We start from the raw sequence: 20,688 nt of genomic DNA on the forward strand, positions 1-20,688 counted from the left end.
TGTAACCGTCTCTGAATAGTGTCTCCAAGGTCATCTTTGTGGCTCCCTATAAACATCCAGAACATTAAAAACAGTTGATTTGTTCCAGGGACAAAACAACGTATTTTGTCTTAAGCTCAGAACAAAACTTAGGAACACAAAGTTTTATTATGAACTCAAAAGATGACCAAGTTGCCATTTTGCACCCCCTTTATCCAACATGTGTGGGAGAAGTTTGCAAGAGCAGGTCTAGTCACGTATGTGACGAGTGGCTATACCTGGTCCTGACCAAGATCAAAACCTAGTAAATCAGTCCTGTAGAAATACTTGTGCCAAAGCCAGTCTTTGGGCAGAAACCAAGAAAAGCAGTTCTGTTTCTAAGAAATATCAGGGTATACCTGTGGTCTGGTCCAGACAAGGGATACGGTATGTAAAAGAGCTGAAGGAATGCTTCTGCTTGTATGCTTCTCCCTGTACACAATGATTCTCTTCAGAGGGCCTGCTCTGGGTACCCTCCCATGCTAAAGTGCAGCAAGTGGGTCCCAAGAGTGGGCCTTTTCAGGGGTAGTAGCCCCTTGCCTTAGGAAAGCCATCCCAATTGAGGTATACTTGGGACTGTCTTTATTGCCTCTTTTGTGCCAGGTAAAGTCATTTTTATTTCTCCCAGACCTTCTATTGATTTGTTAATGATGCTGTGATTTTTTAAATTTTTTACTGCTGTTTTTCTCCTCTATTATTGTTTTACTGTATATTTTGTTGTTTATTTTATTGTGCATATTGTATACAATATGCTTTTATCAACTGTTTTAACCTTCCATTTGAACTGTTTGGATGTTATTACAAGCCTGCTTTGAAATTTTCTAAGAGGAGGCGATGTACAAATATTTTGAATGAATGAAGTTCCCATTACTAGCCCTTTTCAGACCCCACTGGTGCCCACCATGATTCTGACTCCCAAGCCAGAAATCTCTCCCACCAAGCATAACCCTGCAATCTGTGGCTTCTCTGCCATTCAGCCCTCTGTTCCTCCACTTGGAAGTGATGGAGTTCAGAGGCTGAGGATCAGGATAAGAAATTAAAGATGCAGATTCATTTGATGATGCAAAGACTGGATCTGATACAGCTTTGAACCCTGGGTCAAAAGAGGAATCTCAAAGTCTGTATTTTTACCCTCCGACATCTCATCTGAAGAAGAAGAGGAAACCCAGGGAACACATGAAGCTAGTGCAGCCTTCTTATATGGTTCCAAAGCATTAGATATAGCCGACATTGTGTGGACTGTTCCAGAGAAGATTCCCTTTACTTCAGAAGAGGATGAGATACCTTCAGAGCTATCTGCTTCAATGTTGTGTTTGACCTTTATTTAAGAGAGACGAAGACCTCTACATAGACTTTACCTCCCTATTCTTACTTAATCTCATAGCCCACTACAAATTACATTCACAGGGACCTTGGACAGAGCAAAGTAAAAAAAGCGAGTTGATACAAGCAGAAGCAAAAAAATGGAGATGCAGTTGATCAGCCAGTAGCCTATTTGGAGTAAGCTGCTGATGCAAAGTCACTATTTACTATGTCCCTTGTGCAAGTAGGAAACTGAACTGCTGACATAATCATAGATTTTCACTGTGAAGAACATTTAAATAACAAGCACACTCTGTGTTTGCAGAGGATGAACAGTCTTTTGAAGGAAAACTATTTTGACAATGATGTTTCAACTGATTGGTTCTGCAAATACACAAGTCCTAATAAGCGTCACAGCATCCTTCACCTGTATAAGTTTGCATTTGAACATAATTATTTGTTCCATAAACATTATAGAGAGTCACTTCAGAAGCAGTACAAATAGTTTTCTGCAGTTTCCTCGTTCACTAGTTTAATAATACTGTTAACACTGCAGCACAAAATAATTGCATGGCAAATTAGAATTATTGGAATCAGTTCAGATGATGCATTAAAAATAAATGCATCTTTGCTTCTGGAAAAGATTAAAACATCTCCGTTTCCTCTGTTTTATTTGCCATTCAATATAATCTCATCATATAGTGACAGAAAATAGAGAAAAGATAGACACAAACTTTTGAAGCATTGTTTTCAAGTAGGGAGTAAATGTCTATCTTTAAAGACAGTCATCATGAATTAAGAGCTAATGAATTTAATTTAAATTTGGGTATTGACACATTTTCTTTGAGTTAAATGTGGATCTAGACGTTCCTCTACAGTAATTAGGCTCTGCAAGGCATCATTCCAAAGCTGCTTCAGTATGAACTAACAGTATTATTTTTAAAAACATACACTTAATTAATAACTAATAGAGGAATCAACTTCTAAAAGACTGCTTTTAGTAAAATTGCTTAAATTTAGTTCTGCTTAGGTAAAATCACATTATGATCTTCAGTAACAAACAAAATACAAACAAATTATGACTTTAGGTCTCTGACTGGCTGTCATGTGACATATCCCTTAAAATAAATACTGTAAAATGTAGAAAAAAGGTAATGAGATCTAAGGAATATTTTCTCTTTCTAACCAACATTTATAAGTAACACTGGTTAAATATGATTTGTAAACAACATATGGGTTAATAATAGCCATTTTACATCTAGGCAATAATCAGCCATGTTTATTATCCCATTACAGAAATTGTAATGTGTGCATCATTTCATCATCAAAAACACAAAGAACTATGTGAATTGGTCTTAAGTCATATTCATTTCCACAGCATTTATTGAAAAAGCATTTAATCAAAAGCACTTGTCCATTTAAAGGAAGATGATGATCATCAGCCCCATTCGCAATTTGAATCTAGGTGTTACAGAGTGGCAGAAAACCTAACATAGATTAGGTCAGACAGATCCAGAATTTATTTTGCTGGGTTGGGGGGGAGGAGGGAAGCTTTACTGTATATACGTGTATAAACCCATCCGTGGATAAACTGACCCTCAAATTTTAACAAAAATACCATGAAAAATGTGCTACCCACAGATAATCGACCCACATTTTTCAAAGTATTTTGGTTAAAAATTTGCTTATCCGTGGAGTGGCTTGTACACGAGGATATATGGGCACTTTTAAAAAGTAGTACTGTATATACTCGCAGATAAGCTGGATTCAATTTTTGGGGTGTATTTTGGCACCTAAAATTCTTGGTTTATCCGGAAGTATATATGGTATTTTCTTTTTTTCCTTTAAAAGTGAAATTATGTAACACCTTAAAAAGCAGGAAATATGCCTGGAAGATAAAAGTTACTTGAGACTACAGCCATATACCTATTTACCTGAGGCTAAGTATTATTAGATGCAATGTGATTAATTACTGGAGAGTTAGACACATATGGGATTACACTGGGTAAAAAATACTTGTTTTACAGATTAGGGTTTATGGTGTCATACATACCACCTTTCATCATTCCAACTTCATAGCATTTTCGGAGCCTACAAGCCTGGCAGCTTTTCCTTCTGTTCTTGTCAATGGTGCACTGGTTGGTAGCAGGACACATGTAGTCATTATGACCTATAAAATCAGTGAGAAAAGTTATCATTCTTGAACGTACCTACAGAACACTCTGGTTTAGAATTTGCTGAAAAGAATTTTACCTTAAATTCACTATTAAGTTTGTAATCTGTTTGTTCAACACTGAATTATCCTTGAATGTGTAATTTTTAAATGCCTACAATGTAAATTGGTATAAATGAAAGTATGGCTGCCATAGCTTATTTTTCAGTGCTATAAAGCAGTGTCTCTCAACCTCAGCATGCTGGCTGAGGAACTCTGAGAACTGAAGTCCACATATCTTAAAGTTGCTGAGGTTGAAAAACACTGCTATAAAGAGTTACCGTGTTGTTATCCTACTGAAGACTGAAGAAAGTAACAGCGTTAGGCTTATTTCTTCTGATTTAGTCTTAGCCTACTTCAGAAGTGGAATATCTGTAGCCCACCAGCTATTGCAGAGCTACAACTTCCAGCAGTTCTAGCCAACGTGGCCACTGGTGGGGGGATAGTAGGTGTTGTCCTCCAATAAAACGTGGAGGACCATAAGTTCCTATACAGGTCCATCTACCATTTCTGCAATTCTTCTGAAAATGAATGGTAAATCCCAAAACATGTAACTGGCATTCCCCTGAACATTTTGAAATTAGGCAGGTTTGATTCAAATGAAAAACACCAAGCTGATTCTATCCATAATACCTTCTACAACCAGCTAAATAGATTAAAGTGCATCATGGAAAGAGCAAATTAAAGTGCATCATGAAATATTTACTTGTAGTAGTAATTGTTCTAACTCAGCTGAGGTGTTAAAGATGGCTGGAGCTTTACAGAGGCCTGAGTCTCATCAGATCAAGCTCTGAAGCTTTCCTTATATATTAAGAAAGGGCAATTAAAAAAAATACAGCTATCAGATTATACCAGGAACATCTACTGACTTGTACTAAACAATGTGAATTCTTCTTACAAAGCAACAGGTCCATGTAAATGTGTTAATTTGTGCTAAAACCCCTGTAAGTTGGTCTTGAAATGTCTTACAACAATTGAAGGGGTGCATCCTGTCATCCTTTGAATGACGATGTCAGGATTTATGGGAATGGATTCGGAGTGAATTTCCAACAGATATAAGTAAGAGCATTTGGCTATATTTATTTTTATTCCTAGTTTCTAAAACTTTAGCTGCCAATTAAATTTTGAATAGTTGTATCTCTAAACTCTACTTTACTATGGTTAGAAAACTCAAGCCCAACATTGAAATTATTCACTTTCATTAGTATAAATTCCTCTTGCTTCTGGATCAGTCTTACAAACTCTTCAAAACTTTCTTTGGTACTCCTCCCTTGCAATTATTCTGGATAAATGAAGCTTTCTTCTTTTTCTCTGTGGATTACAACTCAATAACTTTTTAATCTACTTTTTTAGTATGGTCCACTGAAAGTTTTTGATTTATGTGGATCTTCTTGTTCTTATTTTTCAGATGATCCCTTTATATTCTATTGAAAGAAAGTCCAACTTTACATGATCATAAAAAATATAAAAAACTATTTCCTGGCTCTGATTAAGACACTGCTTAGAACTTTAAGATTAATATTGATGAGTCAAAGAAACAGATGATTTTTTGAGTCAGATGACCCAAAAAACAAGATAGTGATAGCTACTGGAGATACTGCTAATTATAATGGATTGCCTATTCTCCATGTACAATATATGTCTAACCCCATTCAAAGCCATCAAAACTCATAGTTATTATTGCAACTTTTCTAGCCATTTTGGAACCATAGAGTAGGCAGCAAATAGCTAGCCTCTGCTTGAAAACACGAGTGAAGGAGAGTCCATCACTTTTCTGGGTAAATGGTTGAATGTTTCTACTGTTAGGAAGTTTTTTCCAACGTTTACCAGGACTCTACCTACATACTACATAAATCTGTTATTTAAGTAATGCAGAGCAATGGAACAATAGAGATGTCTTGACTCTGCTGAATTCTTGAAGATTGCTATTACAATCTTCTCTCCTAAAGCTAAACATTCCCAACTCTTCTAATTTCTCTTAATATGACTCATCTCTAATCCTCTGATTATCCTTGTACCCAGATGGCTTTGTGCCTAAGGTGGGACTAGAACTCATAGTCTCCTGGTTTCTAGCCTGCTGCCTTAAACTACTACACCAAACTAGCTCTTACTTCTTATGATAGGAATACTATATTCTGTTGATACAACCTAAAATTGCTTTTCCCTTTTTGGCAGCCATATTGTATTGTTGACTCCTATTCAAGAGTCAGTTCTTATTCAATTCTAAGATCATTTTCTCAAGTACTATTACCAAGTCAGGTATTACAGTTTGTGTGTGTGTAATTTCTGGGAGTTACAAAATATGCCTCTCCAATCCAACAGGTATTTCCCACCCTAAACTGACATATTTGATTTTTGTTTCTGAAGAATGTAATTTTATATTTGTCTGTTATTCCCATTTTGTAATAGAGAATTCCGTTAAGCTCTGAAGATTGTTTATAATGTTGTGTTTTCTAGGGTAGTAAAGGTAAAGGTTTCCCTTGACGTAAAGTCCAGTCGTGTCTGACTCTAGGGGGCGGTGCTCATCTCCGTTTCTAAGCCGAAGAGCCGGCATTGTCATAGACACTTCCAGGTCACGTGGCCAGCATGATGACTCGGAACGCCGTTACCTTCCCGCCGAAGCGGTACCTATTGATCTACTCACATTGGCATGTTTTCGAACTGCTAGGTGGGCAGGAGCTGGGACGAGCAACGGGAGCTCACCCCGCCGCACGGTTTCGAACCGCTGACCTTCTGATCGGCAGCTCAGCGGTTTAACCTGCAGCGCCACCACGTCCCTTTCTAGGGTTATCCCATCTAAATTTTTGTTAGCTGCAAACTGAATAAGCACTCCCTCCACTTCTTTCCTCCAACTGATAATAAAAAATACTGACAACGTGGATGGTAGATTTCTTTTGTCAGTTTGGCACCAGGACCAATTCCATTTAAACATAGAAGATAATGAATCTGTTATTCGGGGTAATTTCCCTATTGTATTATTTATGTATGCCACCTAGAGTTGCTGAAGGAAAAATGTTTTATGGATCTAATGAATTGATAATTAAGTATGATTGGACATTTCAATAGAGACATATTGGGATAAAATGCAGAATGCCACCTGAATCAGTATGCAAATGTATGAGAAAAGCTTTTTGAGCAAAGGAGAGAGCAGTCTCATCTTAATATTCACAAAGAAACAAGTTTCACTGTAAAATAAAATTATTTCTCCCCATTATATATGGTCAACCTTCTCCTAACAGGGAATTTACTTTTAAAAAATAATTACTCCTACAGACCATCATCAGTTTCACTCCACAAATCTTCCAAAGCATTATGAAAAAGATCTGCGATCCTTTTCAGTCTTGCTGAGTTAAAAAAAACTGGGCAGAAGCAATGAACACCATCAGCCAATCAATGATCCTTCCAGTTAACCCATGGGACCATAAAAAAAAAAATGCAGAATGTTATTCAATCAATGCCCACTCCCCTCAGCTCTGAAAGTAACAAAAATCCCCTAATCCTTACTACATACAAAAAGGAAAGCAAATAAATGATTAGTGCTCCCCCATCCTCTTTTTAAGTACTTGTTGCATCCCACCAATTATCTGGTTGTTCATAAATTAAATAATTAAATTACATTAAATTAAATTACAAACTTGAGCTGTTGCTACCAGAGACCCACCCAACTGCAAAGTTGTCATTTTTTATTTAAAAGCAACTGGGAGCTTTGCAAGTAAAAGGATAGCTTTGCTGGCATTTTTGCAAGACGTTTTTCCCAGTGGGTTTGATAATATTCACTTATGGCAGCTGCAATGTTTTCAAACTCTTTGCAGAACCTTGCTATTCTGTGTAAGGTGCACAGTTGCCTGGGCCTCAGCAAGAGGGTATGGAATCAACAAGAGTTTTGCCTGTTTCCTCTGTGTCAATATCCCAGAGGAGAAAAGCCAGCTGCAAAATGCAGGTTGCTGCTTTGATATTTTTCCAACTGGTTGCCTATCAGTTGGGAAACCAGACTGTCCACAAGCTCAGCATTTCAAACATTGCAGAAGAAAACCCAAAGCTTTGCTGTGGATGTCTAATGCATTAGCTTGACTCTTGAACACTGTCAGCCTTGTGGGGTCATGGAGGTCTAGAGCTGCTTTTGAACTGGTGCAGAAATACATGCCTACTTTCAGTGAGACGTCCGCTATCGGAGATGTGAAAGTCAGTTTTGTTTCCCAAATGTGCAAGTTCCTATTAAAATGGAATATTATTCACCATCTTGTTGTCTGTTTGCCATTTGAAACAAAAAATCCCCCTGGAATTCATCATCCTTGCATTTCCATTAGTTTAGGCGTCATCATATCAACACTGAGTTCATAATTTTTAGAAAGTGTTATTGATTTAGAGTGATTATGATTTTTACAGCATCTATCTTTTTCCATTTCAGATAGTTAATAAAAAAGGCAGCATTCCTTTTCCAGATGACACTGATACATAACCATTCCTCAGCCCTCAAAAAGTTGCTGGTCCAGCTGGCCATAGAAGATTCCAACCTCTGGATATCTGGCCCACAGCTATGATATCTTGTCTCATTCTCCCCATCAGATATATCACACTTGTTTTCAGTGTACGGCATATGATCAAACTAACAGCCGTACTGGCATAACAAAATATAATTAATCATTCATTTCCATTTTCCTACAATCACCCTTGAGACAATACGCAATTTCAAAAACACATATGGCTGAAAAATAAGTTACATAGTTAAGCAGACATGTGGATTACTTTTCTTATGCATTGCAAATGATACAGCTGACATCTCAATTTTTGAAATGGCTTTTGCGTAGTTAAAATGGCAAAAATGTCAAAATAATATGATTGCCTATAAAAGCTTCTCAAACAGTACATAATAAATTTGAATCTAACTTTACCATCTACAGATTAAGCTTTCATTAGCCAATACAAGAGTGATTATTTTTTTGTAGGAACGAAGTGACTGGAAAAGCATTTTCTGCTTACCTAAATTATTTAGAGTTAATAGAGTTCTATAGTAGTTGGCACTGAGGCTGTTTACTTCAATGGCAGACTGAGAAAATAGAAACATTAATTTATTGTGCCTTCAAGTCAGTTTTTGACTCCTGGCAACTGCCTGGACTAGTCCCTGCAGTTTTCTTGGCAAGATTTCGGAAGTGGTTTTCCATTGACTCTTTCCTAGGGCTGAGAGAGAGTGACTGGCCCAAGGTCACCCAGCTGGCTTTGTGCCCAAGGCAGGACTAGAACTCACTGTCTCCCAGTTTCTAGCCTGATGCCTTAACCACTACCCCAAACTGGCTCTCTGAAATTAGCATGGTAAAAATGGCATTGAATTGGAACTACCAGTTTACTTAACTTTTTCTCTTTCTTCTTCCTTCTTGAGAATCTGTGGTACCCTTAAAAGTTTATCCTTTTTTCTTGCACAATTACAATTACTGGGGGTGGGAGAAGCAGGTGGAATTGCTAAAACCAGAATGGTAGTAGTTTGCATGAGTGGTGTCCTGTTCAGACTATGCACCAGACAGGTTCTCAATGAATAATCTTTATTAAAGAACTATTTACAATTATTCAGTCTTAGTATGCAAAATCTGGTCGAAGAAGCTCAACTGAGCCACTGAAGACAAGGAGTGGACTCTCACTGGAGTTAGACTGGGTGCAGCAAAAACAAGACTGGAGGCAGCAGTTTTCAAACAGGAACAATACAGGAATGGCACTGGAATTAAATCATTGATTCACTGGATCTAGAAGCAGGACTATGAGCAGCATACAGGGATGAGCTGAAGACTCAGCTCAGCTCAACCCGAAGCAGAACAGAACTTGGCTGGAGTGTCTGGATTAGACTGGATACTCGGAGCTGCAGGCTTGAAGACAAGGCTCGGAACTGGATCAAGGCTGGACTCGACTGGAAGCCCCTGGCTAGGCTGGGTTCTCTGGACTGGAGACTTGGAGCAAGGCTTAAAACTTGGAACAAGGCTGGATTTGGCTGGAAGCCCCGGACTAGGCTGGAACCCAGATCCTGAACAAGATAGGTGTGAAATTCCCAAACACGGCTGAGTGTGCGCAGCGCAGTGGCACAGGATCAAGGACAAACGGCGGTGATGGAGTTTCAAGACACAACTTTCAGGACAGAAGACTTGGAGCAAGGCTGGAGGCTGGGAGCAAGGCTGGACTCGGCTGGAGGACTCATGTCTGCCATGAACCCAGATCCTGAACAAGATTGGTACAAAGTCTAGACACTGGGGTCTATGAAGCACAGTTACATAGAACTGCAGACAAGCTGTGACGTGGAAATCTCTCAGCTTGACTGCGTTGCTGAGGAGAACGCGGCTTCTCAAGGCTTGACACAAAACACAGGCTACTGGGCTCGGCTGATGCTGATTCCTTGATTGCAGCAGGCACAAAATCCAATTCCTCCAAATGGAACTCAGGCTCTGGTCCTTCTCCAACAGCAGATGCCGATTCCGATTCTGGTAAGGATTCTTCTTCTGAAGCTGCAGGCTTGTAGGATCAGTTGTCTCTGGCAGCTCGCTCTCTGCACGGCTGCCTTTTATCCCAATCTTTGATGCACTTGGAGTCTCCTGTAGCCAATCAGGCTGCCTTCTCTTTCACGTGCTTTTCAACCCGTCTCTGGTGCACACTGATTGGCGTATTCAACTCCTCCTCTGGATCTCGCCCAATCAGCATCGTAGATTCTTCCCGCTCTGCTGACTCATGCTGGAGTTTCGTTTCTCCAATTCCAGCCTGGTAAGTTTCCAATTACTCCTCTGACTCAGAAATAGTTTCACTTTCTGAGTCAGAGGCAGGCTTGGTTCTGACAAGCGGGGCTGCATTCACATAAACTGCCTACATCCAAACTATCCCAGACCTGTTTTGGGGCAACTGATTCTCACTATAGTCCTTTGCTGGTGAGCACACCCTGGTCAGATTCCTTTTACCCACCAAAATCATTTTTCAGCAGGAATAGGAAGCTTACACGTTGATCATGTATAATTTGACTTTCATTCATGTATCTTTCTTTCAGGATGTCAAATAAGATACTTTCATTCATGTATCTTCCTTTCAAGATGCCAAATAAGGGTGATAAGTGAAAGTACTACATATGCATTTCTTTTTCACATACTGATGTACTGTTCTAATCTTTGATACTCTGGACCAGGGTTTTTCAACCAGGGTCCTGTGGAAACCTAGGGTTCCATGAGAGGTCACTAGGGGTTCCCTGGGAGATCACAATTTATTTAAAAAAATATTTCAAATTCAACTTCACATTAAAGAGGTAAGTTTCATTCTTTACTTTTAGTTTAAGAACACTGTTAATGCATGTATACAGGCCTACACATGAAACAAATACAATAATTTTGTAACTTCTGGCCTATATTTGAGCCTGAATGTGCAGGGGTCCCCCGAGGCCTGAAAAATATTTCAAGGGTTCCTCCAGGGCCAAAAGGTTGAGATAGGCTGCTCTGGACTATATTTATTAGAAATAACAGTATTTGAGAAGGAACAATTGTATTAGACAAGTTTTTTTTAGACTACAGTAAACTTTATCTTATCAAAGAAGTTTCCTTCTTGCACAAACATTACTGATTATAGAAGTAATGAATAATAATAATCAACCTAAGCACTAGCAATGCTGCTATTTTGCCTGACTGGACTAGAGCCTAAACAAAGCAAAAATTGAGACAAATAATAAACATAAAACTTCCTACTCCTTAGACATTAATAAAGCTTAGCGCTTTCCCTCATTTCTGCCTTCAGATCAATACCTTCAGTTGAATCCCTTTTATCAAACTGATGTTTTCCCACTAATTTCTTACATTGTGCCATAATAATTTGTACAGCTTCTACTACTGTAATTATAATTTGCATAGATGCTGATTCTTTATAGCTGATTTAACTACACATTAAAATTCACTATAACCTTTCAAGTGCAGCAATTTTATGCATACCAAATAAACACTCAAGTTTACTCCTGTTGAAGAAATGTATAATTTAAAAAGAACAGATGTCAATACTTACGGATATCTTAGAACCAACAGGTAGTTTATATTAGCCTAAATTAGATAATAACCTGCACTTCACATATTGCTGATACATTCTGAATGTGTACAAAGTAGAAACAATACAATTATTTTATCTTTAAGGAAACAATAATAAGACCACAAAATTGGAGTCGAGGTGGTTCAGGGAGGTTTTAAACTTAGGAGAACAATGATAATTACTGTAATTCAATATTGAGAGAATAGTAGGTACAAAATTCATCCCAAATAAAGCTTCAAAATGAAAGCCAGTGTGGTGTGGTGGTGAATGTGCTGAACTAAGAGTGGGGAAACACAGGTTCTAGCCCTCAGGCATAGAAGCTGGCTGGGGACTTTGGGACAGTCACTTTCTCTCAACCTAAGACCGGGAAGTTGAAAAACATCTATTTTCCAACCCACACTGGACCAGTATGATATATTACAATCCATAACATTCAAATGAAGAGGCCTTTGTCCTGCAGTGGATTGATTCAGCTGCCTCCTCCTCATCTACAGAATATTTTGTCTGGTGTCAAAACTTTGATCTCAGTAGGAAGAGAGGCTCTGGCAATTATTTCCCCCTTTTTAAAGCTATTAGGGCAATGTTTTTCCCATGTTTGTGTGTGTACACACCTTCTTTGTTTTGATCTCAGTCTTAGCTTCAGCGGAATATTCATTAACTTATATCTCGCCTTTTCTCTAGGAACTGAAGTCAGTGTGTAGAGTAATCCCATCACTGATTTTTACCACAACCACCACCCTGTCAAGTAGCTTAGGCTAAAGAGACTGCATCTGACACACAGTGATCTACTGAATTTCCATGCCTGAGGTGGGTCTGCCCAGTCCTACTCCAATATATAACTACTACACTACACCAAGGTGAGTGTACCATTAAGGAGAGTGGAGTGGCTATCTCAGAGGAGGAATAAAATTATTGCATTTTACTTTAGTGGCCAAACTAGCTAACCTTTCTTGAGTACTATGAATTTTGACTTCATATTCAGTCCTGGAACTAGAAACTGACCCATTCTCCCTTGCTCCTGAGAACTGTTATATCATTGCAGATTCTTTCAAGATTGGGTATTTTTCTTACAAAGATTAAACAGTGGTTTGGCACCATTTTTTTGGGGGGGAGGGGGTGTCAGGTAGCAATGCTGCTAAATCTCCCTGGTCTGATTAGAAGGTTTTGCCCATCTCTGTTCTAAAGTAGCATATAATTTGGCTGCAGCAGTAGGTAACAAAATGACACAGCTGCTACCACACAAACTCCACACTCCAAACCTGACATACAAATGTACAGAGCATTTTAACCATCATTTGTTTGGCAGGGAAAAGGGTATAGGAAGAGCAGAAAGAATGAACCATCCGTTTTCTTCACTCTGTTAGTGCATACATAGCCAAGGTCAGCCCAAAGTCATACGATGTTTAATAAGGTGAGCATTAAAGAGAAGAGTAAACAAACAAACAAAAACTAAACTGAACGCTTTTATAGCTAGTGAATTAAGGTCTTATTAATACAAAATATCTCCAAATGGAAGGATATTTACACTTAAGTGAACTAGGACCACACACAATCACGATGAAGCTCTAAGAAACGTAATCAAACCTCATGATGAATTCCAGTTGCCCATTATAATTTGTCCTTTGAAATATCTTCCATTAAGTCCTATTTATATTTATTGGCCTAATGTTTTGTATTCCATTAATATAATGACTCCGCAAAATATTGCAGTGTTTCAAATTATGTCTGTAGCAGACATTTCCATGAAGAGATCAAAGAAGCAATGTACTAAAAACTTTGTATGGAACCTTATATGAACTAAATAGAGGCCTTTCTACACTTTCCTTTAAATTCATTTTATTTCCAACCTCAGACAGGTTTTTTATAACTACATACTAAATGGTGGCCTATTGATTTCTACTTCGAGTGCATTTGGGTGAGGAAGCTTAATTCTTTCCTCAACTTGCCCAATGCTGAACAAGAAGACCTGGGAGATTGGGAAGAAAGCCCTGGAGCCACCCTTTGCCTCACTGACCACAACTTTCCTCTGGGCTTTGAGAGCCCATCTGAGTAGGCTGCTCTCTTCCAGCTGAACACCAGGAACAACCTGGCAATCAGAGGGAGAAGAAACCCTAAAGCATGGCTGCTGGCTACTCCAAGCACTCAGACTTGCAACACTCCTCAAATTTGTGCCACGGTTTCACCACACACACACACACACACACACACAGAGTGCCACATTGATGTGAGTCCTTCTCTACCTGGACAAGCTGGCAACTGCACTATTGAGCATCCTCTCCCTCCAACTGAGGCAAGTCCTGGTTACTCTTGAGGAAGGATAAATTTTTCTTTTACCTCATGAGCTGTCAACTATGTCCTAAGGTCCTCCTGCTCCTCCCACTGTGAAGACAAAGAGAAGCCCCCCATGCACAGTATTGCTTCTGTGGGTTCTAGTTCCATAATTGCTGTTCTGGGATACAAGCATGGCCGGCAGATCAGGGAGGAGGGCTGAACCTGCAGAACCAGATCAAATGTAGCTGCTACTTTACACCTCCTGTTTTCACATATTGGGCTCCCAGTAAAAATCAAAAGGATAAGGAATAATTACTATCAATACAAAACAAAGCCACCATTAGTATATTTAAACTGCATTTACTATAGGTGAGTAAATTATTTGTGAAGTATTGTTTCAGCTACCATCTCAATTAATTATGCCAGTCCAGATAATTGACTTTCAAACATCTTGGAGCCTTGGTTGCTATAGAGGAGCTCCCTCCCTCCTTCCCTCCCTCCTCTGAAATTAGAGATGACAGACACAAGCTGTTGGATCTGGAACCAAGATTCCTGTTTGGCATCATTCTCTGGAGGCTGAGTACTGGTAAAGTCATGTTGATGTTCTTCAGTCAAACCCTTTTTTACAGTCAGTGATCAGATGTAGGTACAATTCGTCAATGATATTAAAGGGGAATGAGATAAAGGAAGGTGAACAATTTACACAGAAGAGAGGAGAAAGAGAAAGAAAATTAAAAACAGCAGGTAAGAACTGGAGTGTTAGACCTAGTATGTAAGGCAGCGGGAATTGTAGGAAATGCTTAACTGTTAAGTAAGTACAACCTATATTGCTGAATGACAGTCTAGTAGAGAATTAAACTACTATACTAATATATTGAAACATTTAGATAAAAATGTGGTGATAAAATGCAGAACTTTACACTGAAATAATAACATTCTCCCTAGAATGCTTTGAGTATAATTGATGATACTAACTTAATACGTTTTTTTTTCTTTAAATCCTTTAAATCATTTCTGATTCTCAGAGACTGCCTGGACAAGTTCTTGCAGGTTTTGGCAGGTTTTTCGGAAGTGGTTTTCCGTTGACTCTTTCCTAGGGCTGAGAGAGAGAGACTGGCCCAAGGTCACCCAGCTGGCAGTGTGCCTAAGGCAGGACTAGAACTCACAGTCTCCTGGCTTCTAGCCTGATACCACTACACCAAACTGGCTCTCTAACTTAATACCTACTTAGTTATTATAATAACAATTTAGGATTATGTAAGAGGAGGAGGTAGAGAAAGAAAAGGGAAAGTGTTGATGTCCTTGTTCAAACAAGAAATCAATGAGAGACATTTTTCCATCTTTTTTCAAGGAAGGGGTAGAATGGGTAAATTTTATAAGAATGTAAGAATCAGGTCAAGGGCCCACCTGGTTCAGCATTCCATGTTGCACAGTAATCATTAGATGCCCTCAGAAAGCTTACAAACAGACCAATAGCCCTCTTCTGACACTCTCCAGCAAAATGTAAACAAATATGTTTGCTGCCTGTGATTAAGAAGTAGCATACAGTTATTAAGCCTAGTTGGTGTTGACAGCAAGATCCTGTAAGACCACTGAAATTGATGGCGATCGCCACATCTCACAGCAGTCAATTTCACTTAGGAAAATCTGAAGTGAGAACAGGAAGGAAAGAAGTTTCACCCAGGAATATGGAAAATCTTTGGATGTTATGACACGCCTTACTTTTCCCATCCCCCATTAAGAGCATGAGGGATGACCATGCAAGAAGAGTTGATTCAGCGTAGAAGGAGAGCCATATTAGTCTATGTTGGCAACACATCAGGAATCTGGTAGCCCCTTTTCTGATTAACACATTTTATTAAAAGGCATATGCTTTTGTGCAGCTCACTTCATCAGATGCATTGAGTGGCTAGACTGATGTAGGATTTAAATTGGAGTAAGGTGGGGGGAATGTGGGAGAGTGATTGTTTCTTGAGACTCCTGTATATGCTTCAGTTGCACCAATTTCGGATTTGCAGCTCTGTTGTGCTCCCACAATTCCAATATGCTTCTGGGATTACCCCCACAGCTCAGTTATGGTGCAGGAAGAAATGGGTAAGAAGAGTTCTGCAGCATTAGCACTGGAGCTGCAAGGCAGGTGTTTCTCATTCATAACAAATCTCACCTAATCCTGCCTCCCCTCCTTGCTGAAGTCACGTTTCCATGGCACCTCAGCATCATTTCATCGCGGCTGTTAAACTGCAGACCAGTGGCAGTAACACTGACAAGAGAGAGGGGAATGGCATTGGCTAAATGCTAGCTTCACTCTCCCTCGCTGTCAGCTGGAGGGAGCACTAGTTGCTCATGGGAGGACTGAACCTTGTGAGAATGGCAACAGTGAAGAGTAGTGTGCAAATATTTCTGCAGGTTTGGGGGCATGGAACTAGTGACAAAGTAGACATGCCCTGCGGTTCCTCTAACATCTTAATTTGGTTGGTCTCCCTCCTCTTCCTTCCTTTTTCCAATTTTTAGAGAACATTTATTTTCTCTCCCTCGCTAAAGCTTATATTAATTACAAACACTGGAGTTTACTCAGTCATGACAATATCTGTCTATTGTTTCATGTTAACTGAAGCTAAATTGTAAAGCTGCTGGCATGGGGAAGATCATCGTTCAAGAGAAAGATGAAAAGTGAAACAGTGTAAATACTACATGAAGTAAATGGAGCTTTTTTGTATGTGCCTCTCAGACTAAACTTCAGAAACATAAAATTTACTTTAAATACATAATAGGAAAGTAAATCAGGCATTATCACTCTGTTGTTGTAAATTAAATATAAGCTGTTGTCAAACCGGAAAATACTTGTTAATTAAAAATTCTGTAGAACTTCTTGGGTGAAAAAAACCAGAAAGCTTTTACAACACTTTGATTTATTGAAGTGAAAGGGATTATATTAATGATAGCCTTTAATGAGAGGGTATCTCATATGATTACATTAGTAAGCGATAATATGTACAAAGTATATTAATATGAGATGTTGATTACATGTGGATTGTAAATAATTCATTTTATGAAGTTGCAACATCATTTCATCAAGCATCAATTAAAAGATACTGCAATTACAGGTAATTTCTGAGATGAGTGTGTCTAGCAAAATGGCTATAAGAAGGCATAAAACAATTAAAGCTAATAATGTTATCAATTAAAATTTAAAGATATATGGGAAGGATTGTTTAGAAAAGTCAACAGCAGCATCTTTTGGGCAGCAGAAATTTTGGCTGAGCAAATGGTTCTTTCATCTGGGTCCAGACTGTTTTGTTTTTAAACTGACCACCTAAAACCTTTCTGATTAAAGTAGCTGTGGTGAGTGGGCTTTTGATATATACAGTATCAAAACTTTAGCAAATATCCAAAATGCATATGTTGTAATTTATAATGCATCGTAATGCATATATACATTAATAGTTCAAATATGCTGTTTATTTCTCTACTTAGGAGACTTTTATACATAACTTATTTCTTGCAAATGGAAGATCAGGTGAAATTTCATCAGATGTTTAAATATGGTACTCTAAAGATGAGGTAGATTAAGGTTTAGTGCCAGTATTTAAAATAGTCATTCTTGGGTCCCATTGAAATCAATGCAGCAATATACATTTCAGTGACATCAGTTGTTAATAACTTATATGAATATTCTCTAGCCTATTCATGGACAAAGAAATTGTAGGAGGGGCCACTTCACTGCTTTTTTTCCATGGAGAACAGAGCTTCTTTAATAGTTCCACGGGGTGGGACTGCTATTACTAGTGACATAATACATATTTTTCCCCTAAGATATTTGTCTTTTGTTGCTGCAAATGGCAGTGACAACTATGTGGGCTCATGGTATCGCATCTTCAGAATGCCTTAGACCCAGTATCATTCTGAGAACTGTCGGAGGAAAATGCCAGCCACCATCCAAAAACCAAGGTAGAAATTTCTGTAGAAGGTTCTACAAAACAGATCTTTGCTAGGGAATAAGAAAAAGAACAAGCCCCAGAAATGTTATCAGAAAAATATATTTTGGCTCAGCTGTCATTCCAGTAGGACTTAAGCATTCTTCAAATGTGCAAAGAAAAAGTATGGTAATATAACTGGTAATGGTCTGCACAGCTTGGACCCTATCTAGAAACCAATTTAATTGCTATTAGATACAAGTACAGAAATACTCAGTTTTAAGAAGAGAAACTTTTCATGGACCTCATTCAGCCATCTGATAGAACAGGAATTCAACAAATCAAAGCATGTAAGAGTGTATTACATCCCAAGGCAATCTGTTCCGTTGTTGAACAGTTTGTACCATTAGGAAATTCTTCCCAATGTCCAATTGAAATTTGCTTCTTTGCAATGAAAACAAATTGTTTCTTGTCTTGTCTTTGAATCAATACTGAACCTTCTACATAACAACCCCTCAGATACTTGAAGATACCTATCATGTCTCCTTGCAGACTTCTCCTCTCCAGGCTAAACATAACCAATTCTTCCAACCATTCTTGTAAGTATTTGCTTTCAGAACACTTATCATCATCTTGGTTGCTTTCCTCTGGACACAATCCAGCTGTACAATGTCTTTCCTATAATCTAGTGCCCTGAACTGGATGCAACATTTTAGATCTGGTCTGACCAACAGAAAATAGACAGGAATAATGACTTTTCTTCATCTTGACACTATACTTCTGTTAATACATTTAAGGACTCCATTTGGGTTGGGGGGGGTGGAGTCGGGGACAGGGGCATCCTACTGTTGGCTCATGTTCTGTTTGTGATCCACCATGACATCCAGATTCTTTCTGCATGTTCTGCTGCCCAGCATGAGCAGCCCACAATCCTATGCACATCCCTTTGATTTTTCCTATCCAAAGAGTATTAGACAGGAATTTGTATCTGTCAAGATCCCTTTAGATCTAAAAGCTGTCCTTTACATTGTTGGCTACCCAACTTTGTAATGTCTGCAAATTTGATAACCACAGTATTGAATCCCTTATCCAAGTCATTTACAAATTGGAAAATGAATATATATGGTATAATACAAGCCTTGCAGTTTGCCACTTGACAATGCAATTTTGATATATACTTGTTATATACAATTTTTCGACCAGATCTGTACCCCTCTAATGTTAGCATAGTCCAGCCCACATTTTGTTCTACTAGGATTTTAGGATGTTAAATGCTTTTCTGAAATCAAGGTACACTATATCCACCATGCTTCCATGGCCAACTAAACTTGTTCTTCTATCCAAAGAAGATGGGTGGTTTTGGCATGACTCATTTTTGATAACTGCTGTTGGCTCCTGACAAGCAAGACGTTCTTTTCTAAATGCTTATGAATGGACTGTTTAATAATCTCATCCAGAGTTTTGCCTGTTAACAACTTCAAGCTAACTGTTAGTAGCTACTCAGGTCCTCTTTCCTTCTCCTTTTTGAAGGCACCATATTTGCTTTTTTCCAGTCCTCTGTTACAATTCTACCATCTTTTTCAAACAGTGGGCTCATTGTTTGTAGGAACCTACTTTCCTGTACATATCTCTTTTAACTTCGCCTCAGTCCTATGTAATCTACAATACTATCCTAAACTGTCCTATTTTCCCTGTCACTTGTGTGATTGTCACACACAACAATGTCAGACTTTTTATGATTGGAAATGGAATGCCATGAATAATGTACTAAAACAGATGTGGGCTGGAAACAGACCCATCTGCCCTTCTTAGCTGTAACATCTGTGCTGGGTTTGCAGGATGATGCTGGCCTTCCTTCTTCCGACACTTCGAGTATTGGGTTCCTGTTGCTTCCATTCCATCAGCACAGAACTTGGATCACTGCCCCTGAACTGGGACATCTGAATACAATCTACTATCACCTCAAAAGAAAAAAAAAAGTTAAATGCATCAGATACCTTTGAAATCTAGTGTACAAAGTGGCTGGAAATTGTGAACACCCCGTGTCTCCTTTTCAGCCAACTGTTCTGGTCTATCATTCATTCAGAATATAAAACAATTACTTTTTAATAAATGTTGTTATGTCACATTTACAAAATAGAAAGCTTTTTGCTTTCATAAAATGAATAATCAGTATATGTTGGGAATATTTCTCATGTTCTGGGCAAAACTTCAAAATACTCTGGCCACAGATGTAGTTTTATTTCTTCCAAGAAGCTCAGACTTAAAGGAAAGAAATCCATAGAGCATAGACCAAATATTCATTCTCCAACATAAGTGGTAGTTATAAACAACAGCAATTGTTTAAGTAATGTTTGTGATGGTTCATTTTCCCCTAAGTAGTTTTTATGGAAAGGAGACCTAAGTACGTAATAAACCTAAGTGCTTTTGCTTTCTGGCTGCTTCATGAAAACAGCAACTGAAGCTGCAAACAAACAGATTTTCCAAAAATACAATGAGATGAAAAGAGCAGGAAGGAATAACATGTGGGACAATGTCTCTAGTTAAGTCTGTGGGGCGATAATTAGCAGAGAGCTCCATACTCAAATTACGCAGGCTGGCCTTGGGAACAGAGGTGCTATTAAGTTTTCATGTATCAACACAACATAGAAATGTGTTGATACCAGAAAACAATTAAACACGCTGATACTTTTGACTTTCGGGGGTCACTACAATCACGGGGGAAAAGCTGAGCTAGGCGTATGGTAGAGAGCTTCGGCTCTACACTTATCTGAAGAGTTGTTCCCTTTCCTGACATTATTATAAAACTCTATTTGTGGAGTCCTTGGTGCTCTCTGAGCCTTGTTGTTTTCTTGCAGACGTTTCATTGCCAGACTAGGCAACATCTTCACTTCTTCCTCACACTGAAGATGCTGCCTGGTCTGGCAATGAAACGTCTGC

The 20,688-nt window shown here is 38.6% G+C and overlaps 1 protein-coding gene across 3 annotated transcripts in view; it reads right to left on the reverse strand.

Annotated features, from left to right (window-relative positions):
- ESR1 (estrogen receptor 1) overlaps positions 1–20,688 on the reverse strand; it is a 246,774-nt gene that overhangs the window by 89,989 nt on the left and 136,097 nt on the right. For 2 of the 3 annotated variants that reach the window (XM_063308496.1, XM_063308487.1), the window contains exon 4: positions 3,374–3,490. In XM_063308496.1, the coding sequence (XP_063164566.1) occupies positions 3,374–3,490 (117 nt within the window). The remainder of the gene's footprint in view (positions 1–3,373; positions 3,491–20,688) is intronic. The other variant, XM_063308503.1, reaches the window with a different exon arrangement.

The sequence above is a fragment of the Candoia aspera genome, chromosome 1 (assembly GCF_035149785.1).
Source record: "Candoia aspera isolate rCanAsp1 chromosome 1, rCanAsp1.hap2, whole genome shotgun sequence".
Classification (NCBI taxonomy): domain Eukaryota; kingdom Metazoa; phylum Chordata; class Lepidosauria; order Squamata; family Boidae; genus Candoia; species Candoia aspera.